At 57.0% G+C, this 17,788-nt stretch overlaps 1 protein-coding gene across 8 annotated transcripts in view; it reads right to left on the bottom strand.

Annotated features, from left to right (window-relative positions):
- Positions 1-38: 38 nt before the first annotated feature.
- Positions 39-17,788, bottom strand: part of LOC132084841 (sodium/potassium-transporting ATPase subunit alpha-2) — a 28,333-nt gene continuing 10,583 nt past the window's right edge. For 2 of the 8 annotated variants that reach the window (XM_059490093.1, XM_059490092.1), the window contains exons 5-23: positions 17,284-17,397; positions 17,075-17,209; positions 16,301-16,418; positions 14,928-15,196; positions 14,121-14,319; positions 13,297-13,406; positions 13,079-13,213; positions 12,362-12,551; positions 11,304-11,479; positions 10,430-10,566; positions 9,218-9,368; positions 8,034-8,202; positions 7,156-7,310; positions 6,305-6,428; positions 5,593-5,738; positions 4,343-4,473; positions 2,732-2,833; positions 1,721-1,812; positions 39-201 (exon numbers count right to left, since the gene is read on the bottom strand). In XM_059490093.1, coding sequence (XP_059346076.1) covers positions 173-201; positions 1,721-1,812; positions 2,732-2,833; positions 4,343-4,473; positions 5,593-5,738; positions 6,305-6,428; positions 7,156-7,310; positions 8,034-8,202; positions 9,218-9,368; positions 10,430-10,566; positions 11,304-11,479; positions 12,362-12,551; positions 13,079-13,213; positions 13,297-13,406; positions 14,121-14,319; positions 14,928-15,196; positions 16,301-16,418; positions 17,075-17,209; positions 17,284-17,397 — 2,682 coding nt within the window. In that variant the 3' untranslated portion in view covers positions 39-172. The other 6 variants (XM_059490094.1, XM_059490095.1, XM_059490097.1 and 3 more) reach the window with 6 other exon arrangements.

Below are 17,788 nucleotides of genomic sequence, written 5' to 3'. Positions count from 1 at the left end.
TCCCCTCCCAGTCCATCCCAGTCCATCCCAGTACACGGGGGGGTTAAACTGGTTTATTGCTCTGCAGGGGGGGTCCGGGTGCGCCCCCAGTTCAGGGGGTCCCGACCCCCCCCGGGTTAGTGCTGGGGTGGGGGAGGGGCTCCGGGGGGGTCCCAAAATGGGGGGGAGGGGATCAGTAATAGGTTTCCTTCTCCACCCAGCCTGCAAAAAAAAAGGGAGGGGGCGTCAGGGGGAGCCCAAATCCCAAAAGCCCCAAAACCTCCAAATCCCCAAATTCCCAAATCCTCAAATCCCAACCCCCAAATCCCCAAATCCCCAAATCCCCAAACTCCAAACCCCCAAATCTTCAAACCCCCAAATCCCCAAATCCCCAAATCTCCAAATCCCCAAACCCCCAAATCCCCAAATCCCCAAATCCCCAAATCTCCAAATCCCCAAATCCTCAAATCCCCAAATCCCAAATGTCCAAACCCTCAAATCCTCAAATCCCAAAATCCCCAAATCCCAAATGTCCAGACCCCAAAATCCTCAAATCCCAAAATCCCCAAATCCCAAATGTCCAGACCCCAAAATCCTCAAACCCCCAAATCCCCAAATCCCCAATACCCAAACCCCCAAATCCTCAAATCCCAAATGTCCAAACCTCCAAATCCTCAAATCCCCAATACCCAAACCCCCAAATCCCCAAATCCCCAAATCCCCAAATCCCAAATGTCCAAACCTCCAAATCCTCAAATCCCAAAATCCCCAAATCCCAAAATCCCCAAATCCCCAAATCCCCAAACCTCCAAACCCCAAACCTCCAAACCCCAAATCTCCAAATCCTCAAATCCCCAAATCCCAAAACACCAAATCCCCAAATCCCAAATGTCCAAACCCCCAAATCCTCAAATCCCAAAGCCCCAAATCCCAAATCCCCAAACCCCCAAATCCTCAAACCCCCAAATCCCAAATCCCCAAACCCCAAATCTCCCAATCTGGGTATCCCCCAAATCCTCGGTGTTTGTTTTTTTGGGGTGCCTTCCTCATTTTTATGGGGTTTTCCCCTTGGGTTTTGGGTTCCGTCCCCTTTTTTGGGGTTCCCATTCTTTTAGTGTTCCCAGTTTTTTGATATTTCCATTCTTTTAGGGTTTCCAGTTTTGAAGGCTCCCATTTTTGGGATTTCCATTTTTTGGCGTTTCCATTTTTTTAGAATTTCCTTCTTTTGCGATTTCCATTTTTTGGTGTTTCCATCTTTGGGATTTCCATTCTTTTAGGGTTCCCGTTTTTAGGTATTCCGATTTTTGGGATTTCCATTTTTTGGGGGTTTCCATCTTTTGGGATTCCATTTTTTTGGGATTTCCATTCTTTTAAGGTCTCAATTTTTTTTTGGAGTATCCATTTTTTAGGATTCGCATTTTTGGGGATTTCATCTTTTAGGATTCCGATTCTTTTAGGGTTTCCAATTTTTAAGGTTCCCATCTATTTGGGTTCCAATTTTTAAGGTTTCCATTTTGTAATATTCCCATTTTTGGGTTTCCATTTTTTAGGGTTGCCATTTAATGGTGATTCAATTTTTTGGGGTTTCCATTTTTTTGGGATTTCCCCCCATTTTATTCCCAATTTTGCCTCATTGTATTCCCATTTTCCCCATTTTTTAAAAATTTCCCCCATTTCCCTCCCCCACATTTTTCCCCCTACATTTTTTAGGGTGTCCCCCCAATTTTTTTTGGGGTCTCACCTCCGGGGTAGCGCCTCAGGATCAGTTTCCTGACCTCGTCGTAGGCGAAGATCAGCAGGGAATAGGGGAAGGCGCAGAACCACCAGGTCACCCTGGGCACACAAAAACCCCAAAATTGGGACCCCAAAATTTGGGGGACCCCAAATCCCGGGGGGGGTCGGGGCTCCGTTTTTGCCTCCCCCCAATTTTTTAATTCCCCCTCAAATTTTTAATTCCCATTTTTGGAGATTCCACCCCCAATATTTTCATTTTCCCCCCATTTTTTTTGTTGGTTGGGGATTTTTTTTGGGAGGGGAATTTTGGGGGATTTGGGATTTTTTTTTTGGGGGGGGGGTGTTGAATGGTTTTGGGATTTTTTTGAGGGGTTTTGTAGGGGAATTGGGATTTTTTTAGGGGATTTGGGCGATCTGGGGGTTTTTGGGGGGGGTTGAGCAGTTTTGGGATTTTTTTGGATGGGGGTTTTGTAGGGGAATTGGGAATTTGGGGAGGTTTTGGGTTTTTTTTAAGGGGGGATTGAGTGGTTTTGGGATTTTTTTGGAGGGAGTTTGGAGGGGAATTGGGATTTTTGGGGTGATTTGGGATTTTTGGGGGGATTTTTAGAATTTTTTGAGGGGTATTAGGAAGAGGAATGGGTTTTGGGGTGGCTTTGTGGGAATTTTTAGGGGAATTGGGGACTTTTTTGGGATTTGGGTTTTTTGGGGGGATTTGAAGCAGTTTTAGGATTTTTGGAGGAGGCATTTGAAGGGGAATTGGGGATTTTGGGGGGATTCAGGATTTTTGAGGGGCGTTGGAGCAGTTTTGGGGTTTTTTGGATCATTTGGAAGAGGGATGGGGTTTTGGAATGGATTTCTGGGGATTTTGTAGGGGCATTGTGGCTTTTTGTAGGATTTGGGATTTTAGAGTTTTTTAGCGGTTTTGGCGGGGTTTTTGGAGGGGATTTGAAGGGGAATTGGGGATTTTTAGGGGAATTGGGGATTTTTTTGGGGTGGGGATTTTTGGGGTGACCCTCACTTGAGGGGGTACATGCGCAGAGCCACCCCCATGCCCGGGCAGTAGGACAGGAACGCCGCCAGCGCCGTCTCCTCCAGCAGCCCGAAAATCAGGATCTTGTTCCTAAAAAATTGGGGGGATTTGGGGTTTTTTGGGGTATTTGGGGATTTTTTTAGGGTTGGAGAGGTTTGGGGATTTTTTTTAGGTGGTTTAGAAGGGGCATCAAGGATTTGGAGTGGGTTTGTGGGAGGGGGATTTGGGATTTTTGGGTGCATTTGGGGGTTTTAGGGGGATGGGAGAGGTTTTAGGGTTTTGGGGTGGGTTTGGGATGGTTTTGGGTAGGATTTTGGGGTAGTTTTGGGGTATTTTGGGGGTGGTTTTGGGATGATTTCAGATGTTTTTGGGTGGGATTTTGGGCTGGTTTTGGATGGGATTTTGGGGTGGTTTTGGGGTATTTTTGGGGGTGGTTTTGGGATGATTTTAAGTGTGTTCTAGGTAGGGTTTTGGGGTATTTTTGGGGAGTTTTTGGGGTGTTTTGGTCCCCAGTTCATGCCCTGCTGGAAGATGGAGTTGGGGCGGATTTTGGGGGAATTTTGGCTGGCTTGAAGTGGGATTTTGGGGTGGTTTGGGGTGGGATTTTGTGGTGAGTTCGAGGTAGGATTTTGGGGTATTTTGGGGTGATTTTGGGACGATTTCAAGTGGATTTTGGGTTGGATTTTGGGGTTATTTTGGGCAGGATTTTCAGATGATTTTGGGGTGTTTTGCTGCACTTCATGTCCTGCTAGAAGATGAAGTTGTGGCACATTTTGGGGCGACTTTGGGGTGATTTTGGGTAGGATTTTTAGATGGTTTTGGGATGGCATTTTGGGGTATTTTGGGGGTATTTTGGTGCAATTCATGTTGTGCTAAAAGACGGAGTTGAGGTGGATTTTGGGGTGATTTTGGGATGATTTCAAGTGTGTTTTGGCTAGGTTTTTGGACTGGTTTTGGGTAGGGTTTTGGGGGGTTTTTGGGGGTGTTTTGGGGGCATTTTTGGGGTGCTTTGTTGCACTTCATGCCCTGCTGGAAGATGGAGTTGAGGTGGATTTTTGGAGAGTTCTGGCTGGTTTTAAGTGGGATTTTGGGGTGGTTTGGGGTGAGATTTTGGGGTGATTTGTAGGTGGTTTTGGAGTGATTTTGGGCTGAGTTCAAGGTAGGGTTTTGGGGTATTTGGGGGTGATTTAGGGATGATTTCAGGTGGGTTTTGGGTAGGATTTTGGGCTGGTTTTGGGTGGAATTTTGGGGTGGTTTTGGGTGGTGTTTTGAGCTGGTTTTAGGGTGTTTTTGGGGTGTTTTGTCACACTTCATGCCCCGCTGGAAGACGGAGTTGAGGTGGATTTTGGGGGAATTTTTCTCGTTTTGTGTGAGATTTTTGGGATATTTTTGGGGTCGTTTTGGGTGGGATTTGGGCGTGATTTTGGGATGATTTCAGGTGTGTTTTGGACGGGGTTTTGGCGTGATTTTGGGATGATTTCAGGTGTGTTTTGGACGGGATTTTGGCGTGATTTTGGGATGATTTCAGGTGTGTTTTGGACGGGATTTTGGGGTGGTTTTGGGGTGTTTTTGAGGCGGTTTTGGGGTGATTTGTCGCACTTCATGCCCTGCTGGAAGACGGAGTTGCGGCGCGTCTTGCAGATGATGAGATCCGCCCACTGCACCACGACAATGCTGGCGAAGAACGCCGTGTGGCACGTGAATTCCACCACCTTGCGCTGCTCGTATGTCTGCGGGAAACGGGGAACGGTGAAAAACGGGGAAATGGGGAGGAAACAGAGAGTGAGCAACTGGGGAAACCGGGGAGGAAACCAGTGTGAAAAATGGGGGAAACTGGGAGTGAACAATGGGGGAAACCGGGAGTGAAAATTGGGGAAAGTGGGGAGGAAACCAGGAGTGAACAATGGGGAAACCAGAGTGAAAAACCGGGAAACCAGGGAGGAAACAGGGAGTGAACAATGGGGGAAACTGGGAGTGAAAAACGGGGGAACTGGGAATGAACAACGGGGGAAACTGGGGAGGAAACCATGAGTGAACAATGGAGGAAACCAGTGAGTGAACAACGGGGGAAACCAGAGTGCAAAATGTGGAAATGGAGTGAGAAACACGGGAAACCGGGGAGGAAATTGGGAGTGAACAACGGGGGAAGCTGGGAGTGAAAAATGGGGAAACTGGGAGGAAACTGGGGAGGAAACTGGGAAGGAAACCAGGAAACTGGGAGGAAACTGGGGAGGAAACTGGGAAGGAAACCAGGAAACTGGGAGGAAACAGGGAAAACTGGGAGTGAACAATGAGGAAAACTGGGAACCGAGTGAACAACGGGGATATGGAGTGAGCAGTGGTGGAAACAGGGAGGAAACTGAGAGGAAACTGGGAGTGAACAATGGGGGAAAGTGAGGAGGAAACCTGGAGTGGACGGGGGAAACCAGGAACCGGGAGTGAATGGGAGAAAGGAGGTGGAAATGAGGCAGAAATGGGAGAGGAAATTGGGCAGAAATGGAGTGGAAATGGGTGTGGAAATGGGATGCAAGTAGGTGTGGAACTGGTGTGTAACCCTCACCCTGCCCCTAGGAATCCTCCATGTTGTTCTTGGAGCAATCATCCCAGGAGTGTTACGAGTGTGTAACTGGTGTGTAACTGGTATGTAAGGGATGTGTAACTGATGTGCAAGGAGTGTGTAACCAGTGTACAGACTCAGTGTAGGGCGCCTCACCAACTCCTGTCTGTAGGAATCCTCCAGGTCATTTGGAGCAGAGTGTAAGGGCTGTGTAACTGGTGTGTAGCTGGTGTGTAACTGGTGTGTAAGGGGTGTGTAACTGGTGTGTAGGGTTGGTTTTAGGGTCCCTCACCCACTCCTGCCCGTAGGAATCCTCCAGGTCATTCTTGGATCGATCATCCCAGGCCAGGCGGATCCCGAGCAGCGTCCCCGGCAGGAACCCGTTCTCCGCCAGGATCACGAAGTAGGTGAAGAACCCGCCCAGAGCCTGGATCATCCCTGAGGGACCAAGATTGGGATGGGGATAAAAACCACAGATTGGGATAAAAACCACGGGATTGGATCACAAAGTGCGTGAAGAACCCGCCCAGAGCCTGGATCATCCCTGTGGGATTGGAATTGGGACAAAAACCACAGATTGGGATAAAAACCACGGGATTGGATCACAAAGTGCATGAAGAACCAGCCCAGGGCCTGGATCATCCCTGAGGGATCGGGATGGGGATTGGGATAAAAACCACAAATTGCGATAAAAACCATGGGATTGGATCACAAAGTGCATGAAGAACCCGCCCAGGGCCTGGATCATCCCTGAGGGACCAGGATAAAAACCACAACATTTGGGATCACCTTGGGAGCCCTCACTGACCAATCCGGCCATAGGCCATGCTGATGGCCCTGAGTGACCCCAGAGTGACCACTGACCGATCTGGCCGTAGGCCATGCTGATGAGCCGCTCGTTGACCATGAATGACCATGAATGATCCCAGACTGACCATGAATGACCACGAATGACCCCAGACTGACCACAACTGACCATGACTGACCCCAGAGTGACCACTGACCGATCTGGCCGTAGGCCATGCTGATGAGCCGCTCGTTGACCAGCTTGTCGCTGCGGGGGTTCCGCGGTTGCCGTTTCATGATGTCGCTCTCGGCCGCCTCGTAGGCCAAGGAGATGGCGGGGACCTGAGGGGACAGTGGTGTCACCCGGTGTCACCTGGTGTCACTCAGTGTCACCTTGTGTCACCTGGTGTCACTCAGTGTCACCCAGTGTCACCCAAAGTCACCCAGTGTCACCCAGTATCACACATCATGGGATGGTGGCAGCACCCAGGGACAGGAGGGTCTGGGGTCCCTGGGGTGGATTTGGGGTGTCTCGGGAGGATTTGGGATGCATTTGGGGTGGATTTGGAGTCCCCAAGTGGATTTGGAGTCCCTTCTCACCATGTTGGTGCCCAGGATGGATTTGAGATGGATTTGGGATGGATTTGGTGTCCCTGGGAGGATTTGGGGTGCCCCCACCATGTCAGTGCCCAGGTCGATGTAGAGGATGGTAACGGTGCCCAGGGCGATTTGGGATAGATTTGGGGTGGATTTGGGGTGGATTTTGGGGTGGGTTTTAGCAGATTTGGGGTCCCCTCACCATGTTGGTGCCCAGGTCGATGCAGAGGATGGTAACGGTGCCCAGGGACAGCGGGATTTGAGGTGGATTTGGGGTGGATTTGAGATGGATTTGGGGTGGATTTGGGGAGGATTTGGGGTCCCCAGGAGGATTTGCAGTCCCCTCACCATGTCGGTGCCCAGGTCGATGCAGAGGATGGTAACGGTGCCCAGGGACAGGGGGATTTGGGGTGGATTTGGGGCGGATTTGGGGTGGATTTGGGGTCCCCAGGAGGATTTGCAGTCCCCTCACCATGTCGGTGCCCAGGTCGATGCAGAGGATGGTGACGGTGCCCAGTGGCAGCGGGATGTTGGCGATGATGAAGAGCAGGAACGGGGTGATCTCGGGGATGTTGCTGGTCAGGGTGTAGGCGATCGACTTCTTCAGGTTGTCGAAGATCAGGCGGCCTGCCAGGGGACAGCAGTGTCCCCAAATGTCCCCAGATGTCCCCAGTGCCCCCAGTGCTCCCAATGCCCTCAATGTCCTCAATATCCCAATGTCCCAAATATCCACAATGTCCCCAGTGCCCCCAATATCCCAAAATCCCAAACACCTACAAATGTCCCCATTGTCCCCAATGTCCCCATTGTCCCCAGTCTCCAATGTCCCCAATGTCCCAGATATCCCCAATGTTGCCAGTGTCTCCAATGTCCCCAATGTCCACAATGTCCCAAATATCCCCAATGTCCCCAGTGTCTCCAATGTCCCCAATGTCCACAATGTCCCAAACACCTACAAAAGTTCCCATTGTCCCCAAATGTCCCAAATGCCCACAAATGTCCCCAGTGTCCCCCATGTCCCCATTACCTCCAGTGTCTCCAATGTCCCCAATGTCCCAAATATCGCCAATGTCCCCAAAAAGTCTCCAATGTCCCAATACCTCCAATGTCCCCAATGCTCCAAATATCCCCAATGCTCCCAATATCCCAAATGTCCCCAATGTCCCCAACACCCCCAATAGTCACAATGCCCCCAATGACCCAATTGTCCCCAGTGTCGCCAATATCCCCAACACCCCCAATACTCCAATATCCCAACATCCCCAATATCCCTGATGTCCCTAATGCCCCCAGTTCCCCCAATACCCCCCATGTCCCCAATGTCCCCAAACCCCGGTGTCCGTCCCCGACCTTCCTCGACGCCGGTGACGATGGAGGCGAAGTTGTCGTCCAGCAGGATCATGTCGGCCGCCTGCTTGGACACGTCCGAGCCCGCGATGCCCATGGCGATGCCGATGTCCGCCTTCTTCAGCGCCGGCGAGTCATTGACGCCATCACCCGTCACCGCCACGATGGCGCCCTGGGGACACCGGGACGTTGGGGACATTGGGGCCATTGGGAATAATTGGGGGTATTGGGGATATTGGGGTTATTGGTTACATTGAGGGCTTTGGGGACACTGGGGACATTGGGGAGATTGGGGACATTGGGGACACCGGGGACTTTGGGGTCATTGAGGACATTGGGGGCTTTGGGGACAGTGGGGGTATTGGGGGCTTTGGGGACACTGGGGACATTGGGGTCATTGGGAATATTGGGGACATTGGGAGTAGTGGGGACATTGGGGACATTGGTGGCTTTGGGGACACTGGGGACATAGGGAATATGGGGAACACTGGAGATACTGGGAACACTGAGGACTTTGGGGACATTTGGGGACGTTGGTGGCTTTGGGGACACTGGGGACACTGGGAATATGAGGAACACTGCAGATATTGGGGACATTGGTGGCTTTGGGGACACTGGGGACATAGGGAATATGGGGAGCACTGGAGATGCTGGGAACACTGAGGACTTTGGGGACATTTGGGGACACTGTTGGCTTTGGGGACACTTGGGGACGTTGGAGGTATTGAGGGCTTTGGGGACACTGGGGACATTGGGAATATGGGGAACACCGCAGATATTTGGGACACTGGTGGCTTTGGGGACACTGGGGACACTTGGGGACACTGGGGACATTGGGAATGTGGAGAACACTGGAGATACTGGGAACACTGAGGACTTTGGGGACATTTGGGGACGTTGGTAGCTTTGGGGACACTGGGGACACTGGGAATATGGGGAACACTGCAGATATTGGGGACATTGGTGGCTTTGGGGACACTGGGGACACTTGGGGACACTGGGGACATTGGGAATATGGAGAACACTGTGGATACCAGAGGAATTGGAGGCTTTGGGGACACTCGTGGGCATCAGCGTTATTGGGGACATTGGGGACATTGTGATGAGGTGCCAGCGGTGGGCCAGGTGACACAGGTGACACAGGTGACACAGATGACACAGGTGACACAGGGCCGGGGGGCTGTCACCTGTCGCTGGCAGCCCTCGACGATGATCAGCTTCTGCTGGGGCGACGTGCGGGCGAACACGATCTCGGTGTGGTTGCGCAGGATCTCGTCCAGCTGCTCCGAGCTCATGTCCTTCAGGTCCGAGCCGTGCACCACGCACGCCTTGGCCTCCCTGGGGGTCAGCGCCCCAAAATCGGCACCCCAAAATTCCCAAAATCCCAGAAAACCCCACAGGATCCCAAAATCCCTGGGATCACCCCAAAATCCCCTCCCCAGCTGCTCCCAGGTCATGTCCTTCAGGTGTGACCATGCACCAAACGCACCTTGGCCTTCCTGGGGGGGGTCAGCACCCCAAAATTCCTGGGAAAACCCCCCGGAACCCCAACATTCCTGGGAAACTCCCTGGGACCCCAAAATTCATGGGAAAAGTCCATAGGATCCCAAAATTCCTGGGGCTCACCTGGGGTTCACCTGGCTCACCTGGAGCTCACCTGGGGCTCACCTGTCTCACCTGGGCTTCACCTGACTGATGGGGATGTCTCACCTGGAGCTCACCTGAGGTTCCTCTGGCTCACCTGGCTCACCTGGAGCTCACCTGGGGCTCACCTGTCTCACCTGGGTTTCACCTGACTGATGGGGATGTCTCACCTGGAGCTCACCTGAGGTTCCTCTGGCTCACCTGGCTCACCTGGAGCTCACCTGGGGCTCACCTGTCTCACCTGGGCTTCACCTGGGGCTCACCTGGGCTTCACCTGAGGTTCCTCTGGCTCACCTGGCTCACCTGGAGCTCACCTGGGGCTCACCTGTCTCACCTGGGCTTCACCTGGGGCTCACCTGGGCTTCACCTGAGGTTCCTCTGGCTCACCTGGCTCACCTGGAGCTCACCTGGGGCTCACCTGTCTCACCTGGGTTTCACCTGGCTGATGGGGATGTCTCACCTGGAGCTCACCTGAGGTTCCTCTGGCTCACCTGGCTCACCTGGAGATCACGTGGGGCTCACCTGGGCTTCACCTGGGGCTCACCTGGGCTTCACCTGGGGTTCCTCTGGCTCACCTGGGGTTGCCCTGGTCCACCTGGAGTTCATCTGGAGCTCACCTGGGGTTAACTTGGCTGGTGGGGATGTTGAGCCGTGTCTCACCTGTCTCACCTGGAGCTGCCCTGTCTCACTTGGAGCTCACCTGGGGCTCACCTGGCTCTCACCTGGGGTTCACCTGGCTGACAGGGGTGTCTCACCTGGGGTTCACCTGGCTCACAGGTATGTTCAGTCGTGCTGCGATGTCCTCCACGGTCTCGTTGCCCTCAGAGATGATCCCCACGCCCTTGGCGATGGCCTTGGCCGTGATCGGGTGGTCCCCGGTTACCATGATCACCTGGAGGACACCGTCAGCACCTGGGCACACCTGGGGGACACCTGGGGGACACCTGGGCACACCCTGGGGAACACCCAGGGACACCTGGGGGACACCTGAGGGACACCTGGGGACACCTGGGGACACCTGGGGACACCTGGGGGACACCTGGGGACACCTGGGGGACATCTGGGGCACCTGGGGATACCTGCGGACACCTGGGGACACCTGGGGGCAACTGGGGAACACCTGGAGGCACCTGGGGGCACCTGAGGGCACCCCAGAATGGGGGGCGAGCAAGGGGAAATAGGGGTCCCGGGCAGCCTCAGGAGGGTTTTGGGGTTCCAGGTGGGTTTGGGGAGGGTTCTGGAGGTCCCAGGCAGGGTTTTGGGGTCCCAGGTGCTGTCAGTGAGAGTTTTGGGGTCCCAAGCAGGCTCAGGGGGGTTTTGGGGTCCTGGGCAGAGGTTTTGGGGTCTGTGTGGGTTCAGGGTGGGTTGTGGGGTCTTGAGCAGGGGTTTTGGAGTCCCAGAGAGGCTCGGGTGTGTTTTGGGGTCCCAGGCAGGCTCAGGGGGATTTTGGGGTCCCGGGCCCGGGTTCTGGGGTCCCAGGCAGTGATTTTGGGGTCCCAGAGAGGCTCAGGTGTGTTCTGGGGTCCCGGAGGGGCTCAGGGGGGTTCTGGGGTCCCGGGCAGGGGTTTTGGGGTCCTGTCCGGGGTTTTGGGGATCCGGGTGGGTCTCAGGTGTGTTTTGGGGTCCCACCTTGATGCCGGCGCTCCGGCACTTGCCCACGGCGTCGGGCACGGCGGCGCGGGGGGGGTCGATCATGGACATGAGCCCCACGAAGCAAAGGTCGGTGGTGGGGAAATTCACCTCGTCGGCGTCGAAACGGAACCCGCGGGGGAACTTGTCCGGGGGCAGGTACAGGTGACAGAACCCTGGGGACATTGTAGGGGACAGTGAGACCCCAAAAATGCCCACAGGAACCTGTCAGGGGGCAGGTACAGGTGACAGAACCCTGGGGACACCAAGGGGACAGTGTGACCCCAAAACCAGTCCCTGGAGCTTGTCCGGGGGCAGGTACAGGTGACAGAACCCTGGGGACAATGTGGGGACAGTGAGACCCCAAAAACACCTCTAGGATTGTGTCTGGGGGCAGGTACAGGTGACAGAACCCTGGGAACATTGTAGGGGACAGTGAGACCCCAAAAACAGCCCAAAAACACCCCCAGGAACTTGTCCGGGGGCAGGTACAGGTGACAGAACCCTGGGGACATTGTAGGGGACAGTGAGACCCCAAAAACACCTCTAGGATTGTGTCCGGGGGCAGGTACAGGTGACAGAACCCTGGGGACAATGTGGGGACAGTGAGACCCCAAAAACACCTCTAGGATTGTGTCTGGGAGCAGGTACAGGTGACAGAACCCTGGGGACAATGTGGGGGACAGTGAGACCCCAAAAACAGCCCAAAAACACCCCCAGGATTGTGTCCGGGGGCAGGTACAGGTGACAGAACCCTGGGGACACCAAGGGGACAATGTGACCCCAAAAACACCCACAGGAACATGTCCGGGGGCAGGTACAGGTGGCAGAACCCTGGGGACCACCAGGTTCCCCCGGATGTACCCAGAACTGTCCCCGAGCCACCCCAGCTCCAGCTCCAGCTTCAGAGGGCTCTGGAAGGTTCCTCCATGTTCTCATCCACGATCTTCTCCCCCAAATCCCCTCTGGATCCCCTCTCCAGCCCCTCAGACCCCCCCAGGACCCCCAGGCGTACCCAGGACCCTCTCCCCGAGCCCCCCCAGGACCCCCAGGCGTACCCAGGACCCTCTCCCCGAGCCCCCCCAGCTCCAGGTAGGCGTTCTGGAAGGCCTCTCTCATCTCCTGGTCCAGGGGCTGCTCCTGGCCCTGCAGGAGGATGCGGGAGCAGCGGTCCAGGATGCGCTCGGGGGCTCCCTTCATCACCAGCAGGTACCCCTGGGGGTCCTCCTCGCGCTCGTGGATGGACAGCTGGACACGGGCACGGACAGGGGACAGGGGGGTCATGCGCCATGGTCAGTGTGGGGTCAGCCACGGGCAGCTCAGGGTCACCAGAGCCGCCCCAGGGTCACCAGGGTCACCCACAGGCAGCCCAGAGTCACCCACTGACCATTCTGGTGTCACCAGTGCCACCCAGAGCCACCCCAGGGTCACTCAGGGCCACCCCAGGGTCACCCACAGGCAGACCAGGGTCACACATACCCCACCCAGTGTCACCAGTGCCACCCAGAGCCACCCCAGGGTCACCCAGGGCCCACCCCAGGGTCACCCATAATCCCACCCAGTGTCACCAATGTCACCCAGAGCCATCCCAGGATCACCAGAGTCCCTCCAGGGTCACCCACATACTGCCCAGTGACCCCAGTTCCCCATCCCAGTTCCCCCAGTGCCCCCATTGGCCCAGTTCTCCCAACTGCCCCATTTGCCCCGTTCCCCCCATGCCCCCCAGTTCCCCCAGTGCTCCATCCCAGTTCCCCCAGTTCCCCCCGTGCCCTCACCTGGTACTTGTTGGTGGAGTTGAAGGGGATCTCGGTCACTTTGGGGTTCCTGTCCCGCATCCTCTTGACGGAGCCGCACGACAGCTGGATGCACTTGAGCAGCGCCGACTCGGACGCGTCCCCGGCCGTGTCCCGCTGTGGGGACACCGCTGTCACCGCTGTCACCGGGGCACTGTCCCCTCTGTCCCCTCCCCTGGGGCCACGGGGACCCCCCCCACCTTGGAGATGGAGACGTTCTCCTGGCCCGGCTTGAACACGGCGCGGTTACAGAGCCCCGCGATGCGCGCCAGGGCCGCCCACGTGGGAGAGCGCTTGTCAAAGGTGGCACCTGGGGACACGGGGCATTGTAAGGGCACGGCTGGTGTCACCAGTGCCACCCAGTGACCTGGTGTCATCCACTGACCACCCTGGTGTCACCCATGGACTACCTCGGTGTCACCAGGGCCGCCCAGGTGGGCGAACACTTGTCGAAGGTGGCACCTGGGGCATTGTCAGGGCATGGCCAGTGTCACCAGCTGACCACCCTGGTGTCACCACTGTCATCCACTGACCATCCCAGTGTCACCCACTGACCAGCCTGGCGTCACTCATTGACCATCCCAGTATCATCCATTGACCACCCTGGTGTCACTGGTGCCACCCATTGGCATCACCCATTGCCCACCCTGGTTCCAGGCTTTTGGGGTATTGGGGTTTTGGGGGATTGGGTTCCAGGGGATTGGGGTGCCAGGGATTTGGGTACCAAGGTCCCAGGGCATTGGGGTTCCAGGGCATTGGGGTTTTGGGGGATTGGAGTTCCATGGGGATCAGGATTTTGGGGGATCAGGGTGCCAGGGATTTGGGTACCAAGGTCCCAGGGCATTGGGGTTCCAGGGCATTGGGGTTTTGGGGGATTGGAGTTCCATGGGGATCAGGATTTTGGGGGATCAGGGTGCCAGGGATTTGGGGACTGAGGTCTCAGGGCATTGGGGTTCCAGGGCATTGGGGTCCCAGGGGATCGGCGCGCTGGGGGCACTGGGGGTCCCAGGGTGCCCCCGCTCACCCGACTGGTCCTCGGTGGTGTCAGCCTCGTGGATCTGGTTGTCGAACCACATGTGGGCCACGGTCATGCGGTTCTGGGTCAGCGTCCCCGTCTTGTCCGAGCAGATGGTGGAGGTGGAGCCGAGGGTCTCCACAGCCTCCAGGTTCTTCACCAGACAGTTCTTCCTGGCCATGCGCTTGGCAGTGAGGGTCAGGCACACCTGGGGACACCCCAGGGTGTCAGTGGGGTGGGATCCCCACATGGGGTGAACAGAATCACCTCGACCCCGAAACTGAACCCAGTGCCCTCCCAGTGTCCTCCCAGTGCCCCCTCCCACCATGACAGTGGCCAGCAGCCCCTCAGGCACGTTGGCCATGATGATGCCCATGAGGAAGATGATGGTGGAGCCCCCCAAGAGTGCTCCCCGTGCCCCATATTTCCCTCCCGGTTTGCTCCCAGTCCCTCCCAGTTTGCTCCCACTCACGGTGACGGTGGCCAGCAGCCCCTCGGGCACGTTGGCCATGATGGTGCCGATGAGGAAGATGATGGTGGATGCTCTCAGTTCAATCCCAATCCCCTGTATCTCCATCCCAGTCCATCCCAGTCCCCAATATCTCCCTCCCAGTCCCTTCCAGTCTCTCCCAGTTTGCTCCCACTCATGGTGATGGTGGCCAGCAGTCCCTCGGGCACGTTGGCCACGATGGTGCCGATGAGGAAGACGACGGCCTTGAGCCCCTCCCAGTCCATCCCAGCCCATCCCAGTCCATCCCAGTCCACCCCAATCCCCTGTATCTCCATCCCAGTCCCTCCCAGTTTGCTCCCACTCACGGTGACGGTGGCCAGCAGCCCCTCGGGCACGTTGGCCACGATGATGCCGATGAGGAAGATGACGGCCTCGAGCCAGGTGTAGCCAAGGATGAGCGAGAGGATGAAGAAGGAGAGGCCGAGGAAGACGGCGACGCCGGTGATGAGGCGGATGAAGTGCTCGATCTCCATGGCGATGGGCGTCCGGCCCACCTCCAGCCCCGAGGCCAGCGAGGCGATGCGGCCCATCACCGTGCGGTCACCCGTGGAGATGACGATGCCACGCGCGGTCCCTGTGGTGGCACGGAGGTGACAAAGTGACAAAGAGCCCGGGGACATGGCACTGGGGGCACTGGGGGCATTGGGATCGGCACTGGGGGCAATGGGGGCAATGGGGGCAATGGAGGCACTGGTGGCACTGGGATGGTCACTGTGGACACCCGTAGAGATGACGATGCCACGCACGGTCCCTGTGGTGGCACCGAGGTGACAAAGTGACAAAGAGCCCGGGGACATGGCAGGTGGCGGGGGGATGGCACTGGGGGCACTGGGATGGGCACTGGGAGCAATGGGGACATTGGGATGGGGAACTGGGATGGAGCACTGGGGACACTGCCGTCACCCGTGGAGATGACGATGCCACGCGCCGTGCCTGGGGACACCGAGGTGACAAAGGGCCCAGGGGATGGCACTGGGGGGCACTGGTGGCATTGGGATGGGGGCATTTGGATGGGAACTGGGAGCACTGGGGGCACTGGGGGCAATGGGGGCAATGGGAGAGGGGCATTGGGATGGGGAAGTGGAGGAACTGGGGGCATGGGGATGGGCACTGGGGAACTGGGAGCACTGGGATGGGGAACTGGAGGCAGTGGGAGCAATGAGGGCACTGGTGGCACTGGTGGCACTGGGATGGGCACTGGGATGGGGAACTGGAGGCACTGGGAGCAATGAGGGCACTGGTGGCACTGGGATGGGCACTGGGATGGGGAACTGGAAGCACTGACAACAGTGGGGGCACTGGGATGGTCACTGAGGGCACTGGGATGGGCACTGGGGGCACTGGATGAGGTACTGGGGTGGGGAACTGGGGGCATTGGGATGGGGAACTCTGGGCACTGAGGGCTATGGGATGGGGAACTGGAGGCACTGGTGGCACCGGTGGAACTGGGATGGGCACTGGGGCACTGGGATGGCCACTGGGACGGCCACTGGTGGCACAGGTGGCACCGGTGGCACCGGTGGCACTGGTATGGTCACTAGTAGCACTGGTGGCACTGGAATGGTCACTGGTGGAACTGGGATGTCACAGGTGACACAGATGGCACAGGTGGCACTGGGATGGGCACCGATGGGCATGGGTGGCACCGATGGCCCTGGGGACACGGGGGACACCCCACCTTCGACGCAGTTGGTGGAGAAGAAGCAGATGTTGCGCGTCTCCAGCGGGTTCTCGTGCGTGAACTCCGGGGAGCGCGTCTGGGGCTCCGACTCGCCCGTCAGGGAGGAGTTATCCACCTGGGGGCGGGGGATTGGGTTGGGGGGGATTGGGGGGGTTGGGGGGATTTGGGGTTATGGGGGGGGTTGGGGGGATTTGGGGTTATGGGGGGGGTTGGGGTTATGGGGGATTGGGGTATGGGGGATTGGGTGTGTTGGGATGTCCCCCCCGTTCCCACTTTGCAGCCGTGGGACGAGATGATCCTCATGTCCATGTCCCCCATGTCCCCAGTGTCCCCAGTGTCCCAAATACCCCAATGTCCCCAGTATCCCCAATGTCCCCTCAGTGTCCCCAATGTCCCCAATGTCCCAAATGACCCCAATGTCCCCAGTGTCCCCCAGTGTCCCCAATGCCCCCACCTTGCATCCATGGGAGATGACCCTCATGTCCATGGGCACCCTGTCCCCAATGTCCCCAATGTCCCAAATGTCCCCAATGTCCCCATGTCCCCAGTGTTCCCAATGTCTCCAATGTCCCCAGTGCCTCCAATGTCCCCAGTGTCCCCAATGTCCCCAACATCCCCAGTGTCCCCACCTGGCAGCCGTGGGAGGAGGTGATCCTCATGTCCGCAGGCACCCTGTTCCCAATGTCCCCAACATTCCCAATGTCCCAATGTCCCAGTGTCCCCAGCACCACCCAATGTCCCCAGTGTCCCCAACATCCCCAATGTCCCCACCTTGCATCCATGGGAGGAGATGATCCTCATGTCCGCGGGCACCCTGTCGCCGCCCTTCACCTCCACCAGGTCTCCCACCACGACGTTCTCGGCGTTGATCTGGATCTTCTCGCCCTCTCGGATCACCAGCGCTTGCTGGGGGGCACCGGGCACCTCAGGGGGTGCCCACCATCCCCCTGGAACCCCCTCGGCCGTGCCCCCCTGCCCACCTGGGGCACCATGTTCTTGAAGGAATCCATGATCTTGGAGCTCTTGGCCTCTTGGTAGTAGGAGAAGCAGCCGGTGACGATGACGACGGCGGCCAGGACCACCCCCAGGTACAGCTGGTGCCATGAGAGGGGCACCTCAACACCTGGGGGGCACCGAGGAATCCCCCGGGGGACCCCCAGGGTGGGGGGACAGGGAGGGGACATCCTTGGTGGTTTGGAATCTCCCCCATACCCACAGCTGGGCACCTGGAGGGCTGGCATGGGTTGGGGAGGGGACATGGGGCCATGGGTTTGTGCCACCCCCAGTGCCACTGTCCCCATGGCACCTTGATGTGGCCGTCCACACGATCCCAGAGCCCCCCAGTGTCCCCCATGCCCCCTCTGTCCCCAGTGTCCCCATGTCCCCCATGCCCCCTGATGCCCCCCCATAACCCCGGTGCCCCCCATGTGTCCCCATATCCCCCATGTCCCCAATGCCCCCCATGTGCCCCCGTGTCCCCACAGT

The sequence above is a fragment of the Ammospiza nelsoni genome, chromosome 28, assembly GCF_027579445.1.
Source record: "Ammospiza nelsoni isolate bAmmNel1 chromosome 28, bAmmNel1.pri, whole genome shotgun sequence".
Lineage (NCBI taxonomy): Eukaryota > Metazoa > Chordata > Aves > Passeriformes > Passerellidae > Ammospiza > Ammospiza nelsoni.
This window is presented reverse-complemented; position numbering and strand designations above follow the sequence as displayed.